At 45.3% G+C, this 15,348-nt stretch overlaps 1 protein-coding gene across 1 annotated transcript in view; it reads left to right on the forward strand.

Moving 5' to 3' along the window:
* KIF13B (kinesin family member 13B) overlaps positions 1-15,104 on the forward strand; it is a 249,415-nt gene extending 234,311 nt beyond the window's left edge. Inside the window, exons 38-40 of the mRNA XM_051975736.1 lie at positions 2,193-2,255; positions 5,169-6,171; positions 8,530-15,104. Of these exons, the coding sequence (XP_051831696.1) occupies positions 2,193-2,255; positions 5,169-6,171; positions 8,530-8,819 (1,356 nt within the window). The 3' untranslated portion in view covers positions 8,820-15,104. The remainder of the gene's footprint in view (positions 1-2,192; positions 2,256-5,168; positions 6,172-8,529) is intronic.
* The last annotated feature ends 244 nt before the right edge of the window (positions 15,105-15,348 follow it).

Here is a 15,348-nt window from a genome sequence, read left to right on the forward strand (position 1 = left end):
ACACTGACACTTTATATGTGCTCTCAGAGGTCAGGAAAGCCCAAGTTCAAATTCAACCTCAGATGTTTCCTAGATGTTTAACCCCAGGCAAGTTACTTAGCCCTTGTTTCCCTCAATTTTCTCATCTATAAATGTTAGGATAATGAGAATGCTTACTTCCCAATATTATTTTGAGAGATATTTGTAAAGCATTCTGCAAACCTTAAATGTCTGCACTGACTTGCACCTTAGAGATTTATGATGAAGTACTTTGCAATAATCTTTTTTTGAATCGTTATCAGATGTGATACAAAAATTGGTGAGCAGAGTACCTGAAATATGCTGATTTCCTGGAATAAGAGAACACCAGTCCCCAAAACAAACAGAAAACCCACTATGAAAAAGAAATAGCCCTTGCTTTAGGCCTCAGAATCTTGGATTCCCACAGCACTTCCATTGAGTATTTTTTATGCAGCTGTGGATACATTGCTAACCTGCCTGGAGCTCATCTTCTCCTTCTGTAAAGACTAACTGGCCTCTCAGGTCCCTTCTGTTCCTGACTGGCCCTAAGCAGGCCAGAGTATTCCTGGTCTGTGGGAACTGGGGCAAATGTCTCTGGCCCAAGGGGGGGGGGGGCCACAGTAGGAAATGGAGTGTGCAGTCAGAGTGATGATGAAAACAGGACTGGAGTGTTTGACAAGAAGAGCTCTTGTTTAGGAGAGATGAGCAGCATATCAAAGATTTTATTTTAATGATTTAGGATTTATTTCCTTTTTAAGGATTGTTGCTAAAGAAATAACTGATTGCTGGTTGTACAAAACAGATGCCATGTTTCTCTCATCTGGGAAAGCATCTTGATAAGTGATAGGATCATTTGATTTTTGCTTCTGCTGTCAAAGAAATAGGCAGTGGAGATGTGTAGAACAATGTGAAGGTCGTATGGGAGTAGTCCCCTTTAGCTAATATGGCAGAGGGGGAAGATGAGGCTGCAAAGGGCAGGTGGCAGCGTCAAGGTGTGGAGGGTCCTTGAGAGATTTTGGTCATGTTGACCTTTGCATTCTTGCAGAATCCAGATTGAGGTATTTTGTAGATAGCTGAAGATGTTGGATTGTAGCACCGGAAGACAAGAAAGTTGTGAAAATTGGAAAGTCTTTTTGTCGTCCAGTTCTTAGTGTAATAGATCTATAGCCAAAAAAGTCATCCATTCCAGCTCCCTCATATAGATGCTCTGGTGGAGGCCAAGAGAATCGTAGGCACCTCTTTAAGGTCATACTGGGTATTGAGTAGCCGAGCCAGTCTACCAACCCAGATGCAGCACTAAAATGACCATACTGGGCTCTCTCCAAACCGAAATTCTCATTTCATAATTATTGCTCACTTGACCCCTTTCACTTGTGCAGTATTGTCAATCATTCCCCAGTTTCTCCCATCTCTCCCTTTCCCTCTACCTCACCCTTAATTTAGGTCCTTACTATCTAATAGAATCACAGTTGAAGGAACTGCCTTCATTCTGTCACCTGCCCCCAGTCCTTATTATAAACTTCATCAGCAAACTAATTTCCCTAAAACATACTTCATATAATACTGTCCAGAAACTCCTCCTACCTTGTAATCCCCTCAATATCAAGTCAAAACCCATCCCCCAGGCACTTAAGGAAGTCTTGTTTTACATTATTCCCCAACATTAGCCCCTTGGCTCCAGTGAAATCAGTCTTTTACTAAAATACCTCTAAAATGTTCCTGCCTCTGTATCTTTGATGGAAAGGCATCTTTTGCCTCCTATCTCCTCCCTGATCCTTTCCTTTTTATTATTCTGTTCAAGTCTCCCAGATGCTTTCCCTGAGTACCCCGGGACCCAGGAGCTCTTCTTCCAAACTCCTATAGCTTTTTGTAGCACTTTTGAATTGCATATGCTGCTTCCTGCTCTGTTTTTATCTTCCCACTTGGATTGTAAGGGCTTTGAGGACAGGGTCCTTTTACCTATTGGTGTTTCCTGTCATACCTGGAATAGATTTAGAATGCATTCTTCACTGCAGGAATATTTATTGAAGATAACTTGCTAGCAGAAGTAATTAAAAACTTATTAAACCACCTCAGGATATGGTTCTTGATTTGTTCTCGTTTGTTTAATTAAAGTATACTTCTCTGTTTCCTGTTAAATTTAATAATGTCAGCGGACTTAAATTTTCTTTCCTCTTTTCTTGTCATTTCAGCCCATTCCCAGAATTATGGTACAACCTGTCAGCATGGATATCAGCAGGACCAAGACAAAACAGGTATTTGTGCTGCTATTGACAGCAGTGCTATTATAAGAGCCAGCGACGCCCTCCCTATGTTCATCGTGGCGGCCCCCACACACAGAATGCACAGATGGAGGGATTATTTGGTCTGTGCGTGCACTGATTTTTTTAAACTTAACTTTTCGATAATTAACTATAATATAGGTCACTTCCCCCTTCTCTCCCATCTTACCCCTCCCTCCCTCCCCCCCCCCCCCCCCAATGTTCCCTGTTATACTTTCTATTTTCAACTTGTTAATCATATGATTGTTTAACTTTTAGGTGCTTGACTGCTAATGCAGTCTGCTGCTTTAATAGCCCACTGCTAGGCATTGAAGCTTGCTATAAACAGAACAATCTCCTTATTCCAAGTGTTTAGCTTAATTCTCAGTTTTACATTTCATTCTGATTCATGATATCAGTGTGAAAAGACTAATGCTAAGCTGGGAGAAAATAGTCTCTTATGATCTCCCACAGATCAACAGCACTTCTAGTCTTATGAATAGCAAATCTATTTTCTCCCACTGTGCTTTCATTCTCTTAGCTAAAGTTATCTGCATAGGAAAATTTTATTTATTAAAACAAAACCAAAAAAGTCCCAGGATTTGAAAGATGATTTAAGCCCTTGCCAACCACTCTCAGCTCTGAAGGACACTCTGGGATGAATTGCTATTAATGTGGAAAAAGGGGAGGACTGTAAACCCAGAAGATCCGGTGTCTTTCCACTAAGCCACTGGGTGAATTTGAATCCAATATTAGCTAAAACTGTGTAGCTCTGTTTCCCTTTGTGGAACATAGATTGCAGTGCCTGCCTTAACATACTATTCAGACTTATGATGAGGATTTAATGAGGTGATTTGTGCAAAAGGGCTTTAAGCACGGTAAAGCATTGTGCCTCAGAGTGGACAGCCTCTGCAGTTGTAGGCAGAAGAGTATCACAGGAGGATTGGATTGGGACTGGGACTGGGCTGCTAGCAGTCTGTCATTTAATAGTTAGGTGACTTTAATAGGATCACTTTGATAGTTGGGGATCAATGTTTTCATCTGGAAAATGAAAAGTAAGTGATTTCTAAGTGATTTCCTAGCCTTGATATTTCAAGATTCTGCTGGGAAATCAAATCAAATTGGCATTGTGGCTGCCTGCTTCCAGACCAGATTTCTTACTAATGTTCTATCTAGTCTTTCTCATGTCTTGAATTGGTGCCTTCAATCCTCCCTATAGGGTCAGTGATCTTAGGAAACAAAATAGAAAATAATAAATAAAATATGGACAAGCTGTAAAAAAAAAAAAAAAAAAGATTGAAAGACCTTAATCTTTTAGAGTAGATGTGTTAGTGAGGGTTATTGATCTGTTGGATTTTGTAAACTTTGCAGCTCAGAAATCCATCACTAAAAGGGCTGTTAATCTCAAGAGGTGCAGTTAATTTTGCATCCTGGAAGTGTATGATGAAGGAAAAGGAGGACCTTTGGAAACAGGGATATAAATGACAGCTCATGTAAAAATGCATGATTTATCAGACTGCCAAGTTAAGCCAAGTAACTGTAAGAGACTTATAGATCACAGACTCTTTCCCAGTTCAAATAAATCCTGCATTTCAAATGGGAAATGACCATTCCTGTAATATAAATAATCTTTCAGTAAATATTGGAAAACATATTTCTTGTGCTGAAGCAACTCTCCCTCCCCCAGTCCTCTCTGCCTCCTCTCCTCCCCATCATTGTTAATGGGCGAACAGACTGATAATCTGCCAGCTTCGTGAGAAGGCATATTAACCAGAGAACACCTTACCAGCACCACTGATACACTGGAGTTTGGACAAGCCAGGGCTGTCAAAGTTCCAAATGAAATATGTGTTCTGTGTTTGTTGGCTGCCAGGATGACTCACGGACAGAGTGATCGAAGAGGGAAGGGCCAGAGCAGCACCGGCTCCCAGCCCTCATTCAGCCCTTGCTCCCAGGGAGTCCATTGGAGCTTTTTGTGCCTTTGTTTCACTGCAACCCAGGAACTCCCGGTCAGGGGAATGGGACCAGTGTCAGAGCACCAGAATGCATTATAGGAAAGAGAGGGCTGTGCACCTCGTGGTCCAGAGGAGGAGCTGCCCTCTGACTGCCTGAGCTCCTTCCAGTTAGGAAGGTTGAGTCAGAGCCACTGGGCTCAGGAGTCATTTTTGTGCTGGTAAAAGCTGTACTGAAACATCTTCCAGTCCTCTGATGAGATCATGATTTAAATTATGCGGAGAAAAGTGCTTCTCAGCCTTTTTAATAATCCTTACAGTCTCCCTGTGAAGTGGGCCTATGTTTTCAAGGGAGGAAATTCATTAGCCCAAGTCAGAATGTCTTTCAGTTATTGAGTGGCCGTTTAGTGTGGGACATTGACCTTCTACCTAGGCTCTGCCAGTGGACTCCACAGTCCTCCTACAGGAGCTGAAAGAAATAATGCTATTTTTATTTTTGATTTTCTTAGCAAGAGCGATTTCCAAATCATTGGCAAATTGTGAATATTCAACCAGGCATTCAGTAATCTCCCCCAGTTTGCCAGTCACTAGGTACAGTGATGAGAATACAGAGCAAAAAATGAAACATTCTTTGTTCTCAAGAATCTTATATTTTATTGGGAGAGTCAACCCCACCCATTCCATCAGACCTTGCCTGAGCTTCTCAGTTGCTGTTGTCTCCTTTTATGTTTATTTGGTGTATATTTTATATAAGATCCTACCTGTTTGAGTTGAACATAAAGATTCTGAAAACCAAAGGTGAGGGTGGGTGGGTGGAGGATACATTTCAAGCACAGAGAACAGACCTTGCAAAGATACAGAAATCATAGATTGTGTGCAGGGAACAATATGAAGGCTGTTTTGGCTGTTCCCAAGAGTGCATGAATATATTAAATTATTGTGCTTTCTGCTTCAGGTTACTCAAGAGGATGAGCGGAAAGAACTGTCTGAAACTACTCTGCCATCTCCTGCCCTCGGAAAGAATTCTGATAAAGTCAACAAAGTGCCTTCCCAGCAGCTCCATCCTTCCAATGTCCAGACCCAGGACATCACAGAGGGTCCTCCCAGCCCCCTGAGTGAAGCCTCTAGTGGTTACTTCTCTCATAGCGTCTCAACAGCGACTCTCTCTGAGGCCCTTGGAAGCAGCACGGACACCAGTGCTCATGCTGGCAGTCAGACCCCAAGCGGTCTCTCGAACCCCTTCTGCCAAGGAACACCCGAAGGGGAGGGCCCATCTCCCCCCGTTACTTCATCCTCAGAGAGTCTACCTTTGTCTCAGAAAGAGCGTTTGGTTAATGCAGCAGAAGCACAGACCCAGCCAATGGAGAACGTCCTAGACGGCAGCTGCGGGGCCTCAGAGCCCAAGGGCTCAGCCCCTCCTCTCAGTCAGAATGAGCCCCCAGAGGCTGCCTCTCTGGCCATGGACACCAAGAGCTCTCTTTCCACCCCCACCCAGCAGCAGGAGGTGCCCGGCCGGCTGCCGGCAGCAGAGTCTGGGTCTGTGGCCAGGCTGCCTGCTCGGGCCAAGGACCGGCCCAAGCCAGGCCCCAGCCTTGAGGGCACCAGACCCCCACCACCCCCCAACTTACTCTCTCCATCTTCTGCTGTGGCTTCCCCATTTAAAATCCAGAAGGTGAGAACGTCAGAGCTAAAGTCGTTCACACAGATGCTGGGGGACTGTACCTCCGGGAGCAGTGAAGACCAGGGGACCTCGGAAGGTCCCCACAGCCCAGGAGGGACAGCCAGGGAGAAGGCAGAGGCGGCCTCTGATTCAGAAGATGCTGATGAAGTCCCAGAATGGTTAAAAGAGGGAGAGTATGTCACTGTGGGCACTAATAAAACTGGAATCGTCCGGTATGTTGGACCAACAGACTTTCAAGAGGGCACCTGGATTGGAGTAGAGTTAGATCTCCCTTCAGGTGAGTAAGTCCAGCAGACCAATTCAGCTTAGAGTGACAGGCCCAGGCCCTGGGCCTTAGTCTCAGATTTAGATTGGGGAACCCCTGGGCTGAAGCCTGCCTCTGCCATTCTCTTGGTCAGATCACTTTCCTGCCCCACCTTTGGTTCTACATTGGCGATGTGAAGGGTTTGACTGTATTTGCCAAGTGTTTTCTATTGCACTGTGCTGGACTCTTGAAACCAAGCTTCTCTTCAAGAAGCTTGCAACTTCATGGTGGAGAAACATTTTTCCAAATAATTACAATATAGGTGGCAAGTGTGATGGGTAAAAATGGAGATAAAAGCCCCAGATAGAGTGATTTTGAGCATTCTGACAAAAAGGGGAGGAGGTTGCTTTCAAGCCAGGGGAGTATGTAAGATTTCTTAGAAAAATTGTACTGCTCCTTGAAGGCGAGGGAAGGAAGGGACTCTGAAATAGAGGTGGGAGGTAGGAATGTCACAGATATAGAAGTGGGGCGAGATAGGATGAAACCTGGGAAGAAGAGATGAGTTCATTCCAGTTGTAATCTGTAGGAGAATCATGAAGGAGGGCAGGATGGTAATGTTGAGTGAGATCTTGGAGGATTTTGAATGCCAGGATCAGGAATTTATACTTTATTCAGTAGAGAATGGAAAGTCAATGAAGTATTTTTAATAGAGGAATGACATAATCAGATCCACCAGTGCATTAGGAAGATTATTTTGGCAACAAGAGGAAGGATGAGTTGGAAAGAGGATCATCTCGAGGCAAGAAGAACCATCAGGAGGCTGAACTAAGGTGGTTGTGCTCAGTGCATCATGACAACAAGGAAGGAGCTTGGTTGCCAAGGTCAGATAAACAAGGTTTGGAAATTGGATGGAACATGGAACTTGAATGGGAGTGAAGAGCCAAAATTGACTTTATAGTTACAAGTCTGTGTTGACTGGCAAGATAGAAGTACTGTTGAGTATAAAAGTTAATGTAGGAGGCAGATTTAGTGGTGAGGATTATTTCCATTTTGGACATGTTTTGTGGAAGGAATTCCCAATGGTATATCTCATAGGTTTTTAGAAATGCAGATTTCTAAATGCATAAAGCCATGCGATGAGATTGGCTGTAGAAACTTGAAAGTTAATAGATGTAATTGAAGCCAAGACACGAAAAGATATTTAGATGGTCTCCATGGTTCCCTCTAAATTTTCTACTCTTTAGGTCTTCCAGGTCAATAACTTTGTTTCCCTTCTTATGATTTTTTTTTTTCATCTCAGACAGGGTTGGATAGGACTGAACAATTTTAAAGGGAAACTTCTTCCTTAAGAGATTCTGACTTCATTTGTGACATAATAATAACAATGGTAATTGTTATTATTATTATTACTTCATATTAGCACATAGATATATCATTATAGGCCCCTAGGCTAGAAGGGAGGCTCAAGAGAGCATTGAATCTTTGCCCTCCAGTGATTGCTACTAACATGTTTTGAATGTGGAAGATAACAATAATCACCTTAAAATTAATCAGTTTCATTCAATTTGAAATAATAATCTTTGCAAATCACTAAATATTAGTCAGAATAAGTACCTAACTGCAAGATGAAAATGCAGTATATATTCTTTTAGTCAAGTTGTTTCCATAGGTTATATCCCAGCTTTTTAAACTGTGAATTTAACTGAGTGTGGGGATTGAAAAATTATGATTTTTTATCAGTAAATGTTTGACTTGTATACCTATTTTATTTATTTATCTGTATATATCCGAGGTTGCATAAAATTTTATTGGGTGAAAAGGAATTGTGAGTGGAAAAAGTTTTAAGAAGTCTTGAGCAATATGGCCTTCCTTTCAGTTTTAGCCACCTTTCACTATAACAGAAGTAATTTGACAATCTTATCTAGTCCCAGCAGTTACTTCCTCATACCATGGTGCTCTGTACAGAACAGTCATGCAGTGTCTGCCCACATTTAGGGGGATGGCCCCCCTCCCCCGGGGAGGCCGCACCACGGGCCCACGTGTCTGCCCTTGCATGGTTTTCATCCCTAAGTGCTGAGCTGTCCTGCTCCCCACCTGGTCACTGGCCAGGCTTCCCTGGGCTGTGTTCCTCAAAAACAGGTGATGGGTTTACCCACGCACTAGACACGCAGTAGGTGCCTGCTGTCCACACGCTCTTTGCCAGTTAGATGGTTCTGGAGGAGTCCCTTTGATCACGTTGTACAGGGCTGGCCTTGAGGCAGGTGTCCCAGAGGAGTCCGGCACAGTGCAGGGACTGGTGGAGTTGGGGAGGGCCGGTGGGCTGGGGGGGCTCGGTCTCCCTTGCGCCCCCCACTGTGACTGCTAAACCCTTTTCCTTTGCTCTTATTCCAGGTAAGAACGATGGCTCCATTGGGGGAAAGCAGTATTTCAAATGCAATCCTGGTTACGGTCTCCTGGTGAAGCCGGGCCGGATCAAGAAAGCGCAGGGCCCAGCCCGGAGGCGCAGTGCTGGCCTGCGGCTTCAGGGTGTGACCTCTGAGCACCGCAAGAGTGGCAGCTTGTCGGGCTCGGCCTCCAACTTGGCTTCGCTGACGGCCCTGGCCAAGGCCGAAGGGGGTTCTGCGCTGCGCCCCGACAAGAGCCAGAAGGCCACGGAAAACCGCAAGTCTTGGGCCAGTTAAATGGGCTCCGGCCAGCCGGGAGCGACTCCTTTCCTAGGCCCACGCTAACGAGGATTCTGGGAAAGCTTTTCCCGCCCCCCCCTTTCCAAGCCCTCTGTGATTGCCACAGTGCAACCGCATGGCCCTTCCTAGTCGTAAAGCTGCTGCGCGGTTAAAACCTGTCTTGGAGTCTGTAACATCCCAGCCTTGGGCGCTGGAGCCTCAGAAGCAAGCCCAGGGCCTCCTCTGGCCTCCCTGGGACACAGGCTTCTGGACTTATCATCCCCGGGTTTTTACTGGCCTCAGGCGCTCTTTCCTGGATTCAGCCAAAAGCGGGCAATGGGAAGCCTCTCCTAAGTGGGGGGAGGGGGAAGAGAGGCTCTGGGAGGCACGGCCCCCTCCACCGGCCCTCACTGGGCCTTTGGGTTATGCTTTATTTCTAATTTCCTGATGATTCCACTAACCTCTTCTTTTTCAAGTATAATTAAAACTGAGGCCTCCTTTCCCTGCCCCAAAGTATGCCTTTTTCATCTCAAAGCTCCTGTTCAGTTTTCATTCGGTCATTGAGGCCTTTCTGGGACCATTCCTTCCTTTCTCCACACCTGAAAAAAGACTCATTTGAGTGGGGGACTTTTGTTTCCTTAAGCAGCCTCAAACTACAGGGCCTCTCCCTCTTCCCCCCCTTTTCTCCCTTCCTTTCTTTTACAGGGTATATGTTAGAAAGACCATCCTTGCCTTAAACCTGGAAAACTGTTTTATTTCCCACTGGTGCCCTTAACAGAGTGTTTGGATAGTATTTATTTGTATTTATTGTTTTTTAATCCTAAATAATGTGCGAGCTACAATCTTTCACTGCCTTCCATAGACCTGGGTGCCTTTGCCTGAACACAGAGCCTGCTTGGGGCCTCCAGGAGGTTCTCACAGCCGTGTCCAGAAGGGGTTGGCTGCTGGCCACAATCTGACTGGAGGTGGGATGGGGAGGAGAGGGTACTTTTGGCTATCCTTACTTTTATTTTCAGATACACAAGTGGCCTTATCTAAATGAAATGAACGCAAAAATGATTTCACAGAATTCTGTAACTTCCGTGTTTTTGATAGAGTCACCAGGGATGTGGGGAGAGAAGAGGGTAGGCTTTCTACTTCTGTTTTGTTTGTTTCTGGGACAGTCCAGAAGCTAGTGACTGAGTGCAAGCCCCAGACATTGCATTTGGGGGTGGGGGTGGGGGAGTGGGCACACAGGGTTCTCTTTCCTTTCTATCTATATGCACATCTTTAGTAGGAATCCTTAACTGGTGCTAAATTTTGGGGAGGCTGTGGTCCTATATGGCGAAAAAGCCTTTATTGAAAGTTAGCATTTCTTCCAAGACATGAATGTAGGCAACAGCATCCTGAGAAGAGGTCCGAAGGCTTCACCTGACCCCTGTGACCCAGGCTACAGGCCACACTGTCTCTCTCTCTTTCATCTGCTGTAAGATCTTTGAGACTGGGTCCCAGAGGCTGGAGACCTGGAGGGGGTTCTGGGTACCATCCTGGACTGCTAAGAATCTCTTTTCCTTAAAGACCTCTTCTCTGGTCAGCATCATCTTTTCCATCCCTTAGCGAAGTGGCCGGAAGCAGAGCAGCCCTCAGAGGAAGCTGGCAGTGAAAGGAAGGAGGGAAGGACATTCTAGAGAGGAAGGAACTGGGGGCTTTTATGTTGGAACTTCTGTCCACAAATGAGGTCAACAAGACAAGTTAAGCAGCTAGAGGAAAAGGAGCATGTTTTGGATGCCCAGGAACTTCACTTCAAGATTCTAGGACCCCCCCAAGTATAGCAACTAAGTGGTTCTCTAATCTTTGCATCTTCCCCAGAGCCCAGCACCGGGCTGGATGTTAAATTCATGCTTAATAAATGTTTGACAAGTTGAATTAATAAAGTTGATTCTAAAATAACAGTCCTTACATTATCTGCCCTCCCTACCCCCACCCCCAAGAGCCTTGAATATGAGTGCTCAGAAAACATTAATTTTGTTTGCACATTGTTCCCTTATGATCATGTGACTGATTCTTATGTTTGGAAGCATCTCATTGGGAAATGTCTTGGACTCCTAGGGAATTTGAAGTTACCTATGAAGAGGGACGGTAAAAGTTGTCAGCATCCCCACAGGGCCATTGGGGTGATCTTAGTGGATTCTGCAGGGAAATCGCAAGGGGGGGAGGGGGGCAATGGATCGGAATCCACAGGGAATGTGTCCTTGGCAATAGCTCTGGGGGCGTGTGGGACAAGTAGAGTCAAGACCTGGCTTTAAATCCTGGCTCTGGGGTCCCCTGCCAGCTGGCCTCAGGGAGGTGATCCCCCTTGGGGCTTCCTCATATGTTTTTTGTGAAATGTGAGCATTGTGCTGGATGAGCTCTACTGCCTAATCCTTAAAACTGAGGGTGGGGGGAGGTTCCCTTTCTTTGTCTCAGGCTCATTGTCTGTAAATTGATGGGATTGGGTGAGGGTATCCTGAAGCCTCCCTCTAGCTACAGATGCTATGATCTTTGCTATGAATGCCTCATAGGACAAAGGGGAATGATGTTCTGCAATGGAATGTCCTGGCAATTAGTTTTCAGGGGAGAGGGGAAAAATTATCAGCGGCACTCACAATCCAGACATTTGATTGTTAAATAGCTGGGTGACGCTCTGTGAAGAAGCTTAAGATTAATTAACTTCCATTAATTAAAATCCTAGTAATTGCTTGCAACGCTGCCTTAAATTAAACTTCTTTAATAATCAGCTGTTTTCCAAGTGATTTGCCTTTTTCTTCTCCTAATCCCCCTTGTTAGGTACAGTTGGACTGAGGAGGGTGTAACATTTGTAACAAAACTGTTTTGAACATAAAATTTTGGGCCAAAGTTGTCCACATTACCCCTGACTTTGTGGGCTCTCCACTAGTGGGTTCCCTGTTATCCCCTGTGGCAGGCAAGGTGGTGCATGCCCAGCCTGAGTGCTCCTGGCCACCTTGGATGCCAGGTGGTGCCCATTTGGGTCCAGGAAGAACACTGACCAACAGGCTGCTAGAAGCCTCTGAGCTCCATTTGGGCAGCATCCAGGGGTGAACAAAGGGTATTCTGGGGTGTCCAGCCTGAAGGGGACTGTGGAGATGGGACTCTGCCTTCTCATTTTACACCTGGGGAAACTGAGACCCGGAAAGGGCAGACAAGCCTGTGTCAGGAGCAAGACTAGAGCCCAAGCTTTCAGCCACCTCTCCTGACCAGCTCTCCCCACCTCCCTCAGGCGGGGGGCCTCCCAGAGACTCCACAGGGGACCCCTGCAAAGTTGCTATCTGCCTTTAAAAGAGGCTGGTGATGTTCTGGGGAGGGTGCAGGCAGTGGAAAGGGGGAGAAAGGGAGTGGGGAAGGGGGTCCTCTGCTCGTGCTGCTCATCCACCCAGCCAGGGCTGTTTTCTTTCTCTTCAGTGTTGTCACTCTTGGAGACTAGCTTCTCTGTGCACCTGAGGCTGAGGCTGTTCTCCTTCCCTGTGAGCCTGGCTTCCCCGGGTCTGAGCTCAGTCGGGAAGTTGGTGTTTAGCCTCTCCAAACAGTTTGAATTTGTGCTGGTTGGCAGTTTCATAGCAAGGCCCTCATTTTTATTCTTGTCACCAACTTAGAGTTTGGGGGGCCCCTGCTCTGTGTGTTTCAGTGGATATGGTGCTGTCACTTCTGTGTCTTATTTTCCACTTAACCTCCCCAGAAAGTCATTTAAAAAATCTCTTTTTGGGTCAAGAATCTCATCTTCTTTATTCCTATCAATAAAATTGACATCACTTTTAAGTCCCTGCAGAAAGGTATTTCTCCATCGAGATTGGGGAGCCCCAAGCCTGCTCGGGCCGACGACTCTCATATTCTAGGGTGGTATTTACACCCGTTACTTTTGTTTTTGTTTGATCATCATGTCTTGTCTCTGGAAGAAGCAGCCCCTGCAGGACTAACCTGAGGGGACCGAGCCCCCTTTGTGGTGGAATTATGGCTCTGAGTAGACGTGTGTGGAGGCACCTGGGCAGCAGCTAATCCCACCTTTGGCTTCAGGGCTGGTGTCATTGACCCTTAGCAGGGTCAGGGAGCAGAAGGAAAGGTTTCTTTACTTTTGTGACAGCTCCAGCTTCTGTTTTTTCCCTTTTAAGTCTTGTTTCTGTGGTCTTCACTTTAATTGAGAAATCCATTATTACCCCCAGGCCTTAAATATTCCCATCCATGTTTCTGGAAGACTTTCCAGGATGCTTGGACTCTGCTGCCTCAATATTTAAACTTGTGATTCCTGACTTTGATCCTATGAACAGACTGCTCACCTGAACCACAGGTTCAGACCAGTTGATATTCACTTAGGTTTTTGCTTTGAGGGTGGGATTTTCATGCACTTTATATGGGAATAGACCTCTCCTTGCTAGAATTTCTGCAGGCAGTGGCCACGATATTGGTGTGAGGTGGAGTTTTACATCCTTGGCCAGGATCCCAAGGACAATTGCACATTGCTTAGGATAAAGCATATTTGTGTGATGGGACTGCTTTATACTCAAAGTCTCTCTCAGGATGCATCTTGGAAGTAATTCTGTAAACTCCTGATTTACTAATATCATCCCAGCAGTGAAGGTTAATATGACATTTCATAGTCTACAAGTGAATTGGAATGCGTGAGTCTGAGCTCTTTCTAGGAGATAGTGGTCGAAGCCACGATGGTGGGTGTCCACCTTGTACAGCCTTGGGCTCTCAGTAATCAGTGCCATGTGAGCCAGGTGGACTCCGGGGACCTCAGCTTGCAGCAGTGTTGGGTTATCTAGCCCCAGATGCAACTCCCAGAGCATGACTGCGCTACTGGCAGCCTATTGAATTCCTGATGGATCCTTAACTCCCACCACTTTGGCCCCAGAGTTCTTGAGCTAACCTGGTGCTTTCAGAGTGCCTTCTCCCTGAGACTGTCTCCTGAATCAAGGGAGAGAAATTCCAAATGAGCCCCAAGCCCCTTTTAAGTGATTTTTCCTTGAGGCAAGCAGCTTAAAAAATAAGACACTACTTCAGTCTATTTCATCAGGTTCTAAAAAACTTATTTTTAATAATTGTTAATTTTGTTTTTTGTTTTTACTCAGAAATATCACAAACTCACTATCAGCTATCTAATTGTGTCTGGGAGTGTCCCTAAGGTTTATTGGGAGAATGGGGCAAAGAGAGTACTTGGGAATGGCCTGGGGTTTCTCTCTTTTGGGAAAAAGGTCTGTGGGACTGAGTTGTGTGTATGTGTGTGTGTGCACGCACGCGCGCACGGGCACACTCATGGTTTCAGGCCATAGGGTGTGGCCCCCTCTTTTTTTTCTTTTCTTTTTTTTTAAGCATTTCTTTCAAGGAAATGTCAGGCTGGAAATGTTCAAGGCCTTTCCCTCAGGTTTTTGCAGTTATTTTGGATTGAGTTTACTTTTAGCAGGCAAGGAAGGGGCAGGACAGATGGCTTGGGACCTCTCAGAGAAGGAAATGGGAAGGGAATGTTCACAGGTATGGGTCACGAAGGAGGGAAAGGCTGAGAGAAGGCATGACCCGTGGTGAGGGGCAGTGGGGGGCTCCCCCACAGGGAGTCCTGGATCTCTTCTGCCTTTGGGGACAGACACGCCACTTCTGCACTCTTTCACAGATAAGGCTGGATGGAGACTCCTTGCCTTTTTCCTCCTGTGGGAATGGGCCGCACCTCTCCTTGTACTCTCATCCATTCTTTTGTGTCTGCAAAGGGCTCCCCTTCTGTCCCTGCATCCATGCAGCAGCTGGGCTGGGCAGCCGCCTTCTGTACCTTGGGGCCCGACAAGTTGAAGATGTTCTTCATTGGGCTTATTCTGCTCAGGCCTTAGTTTCTGAAAGTCCCCAGTATTACCAGTTACTTTCAGGCTGGGGGGTAGGAGAGAGGAGGTAGGTTGGTCTGATTTTTATCCTGAAGATGTTGATTTTATTGGAGTCCAGATTATCTGCTTTTATACCGTAGTCTACAATACCTTCCTTTTTTGTTATTGACACTAATGTAATCGACTGTGTTGGGAGAGGCTTGTGCACCATCTTTCTCATTGTGGATTTTTGTAAATGTGGTGGGTTTGCTGTACATAGTAAAAGGCTCTTCAGATTTGGGGCTTATGTTGATTTTGTATGCATCAACTGAGAGTTAAAAATCCAAAGACAATGTAATGAATTGTAAAAATTTTAATGATTTATACTGTATAATAAACTAAACTATTGTAATATTGTATCATAAACTTGATGTGACCAACAGCATCTAAATAAAATAAAAATTATTCCTTGGCCATATAGAAATCTGACTTTTAATTATGTCCTTACCTCTTTTCCCAGCTGTATTTTCAAATACCATGCTAACCTGTCAGTTCAAGGGCTGGTGGTATGTTCATATATTGAATAGTCATAGTGGGGTTGTTTTATCTTTGTGGCAATTTTTAAAGTAGAACTTAATTAAAGAGAACACCAGTTTTTCTGTGTCCTCCCCCCCCCCCCAAAAAAAAAAAAAAAAGATCTTTGTACTGAAGAGGATAGACAGACACAC

This window comes from Antechinus flavipes, chromosome 2 (assembly GCF_016432865.1).
Source record: "Antechinus flavipes isolate AdamAnt ecotype Samford, QLD, Australia chromosome 2, AdamAnt_v2, whole genome shotgun sequence".
Classification (NCBI taxonomy): domain Eukaryota; kingdom Metazoa; phylum Chordata; class Mammalia; order Dasyuromorphia; family Dasyuridae; genus Antechinus; species Antechinus flavipes.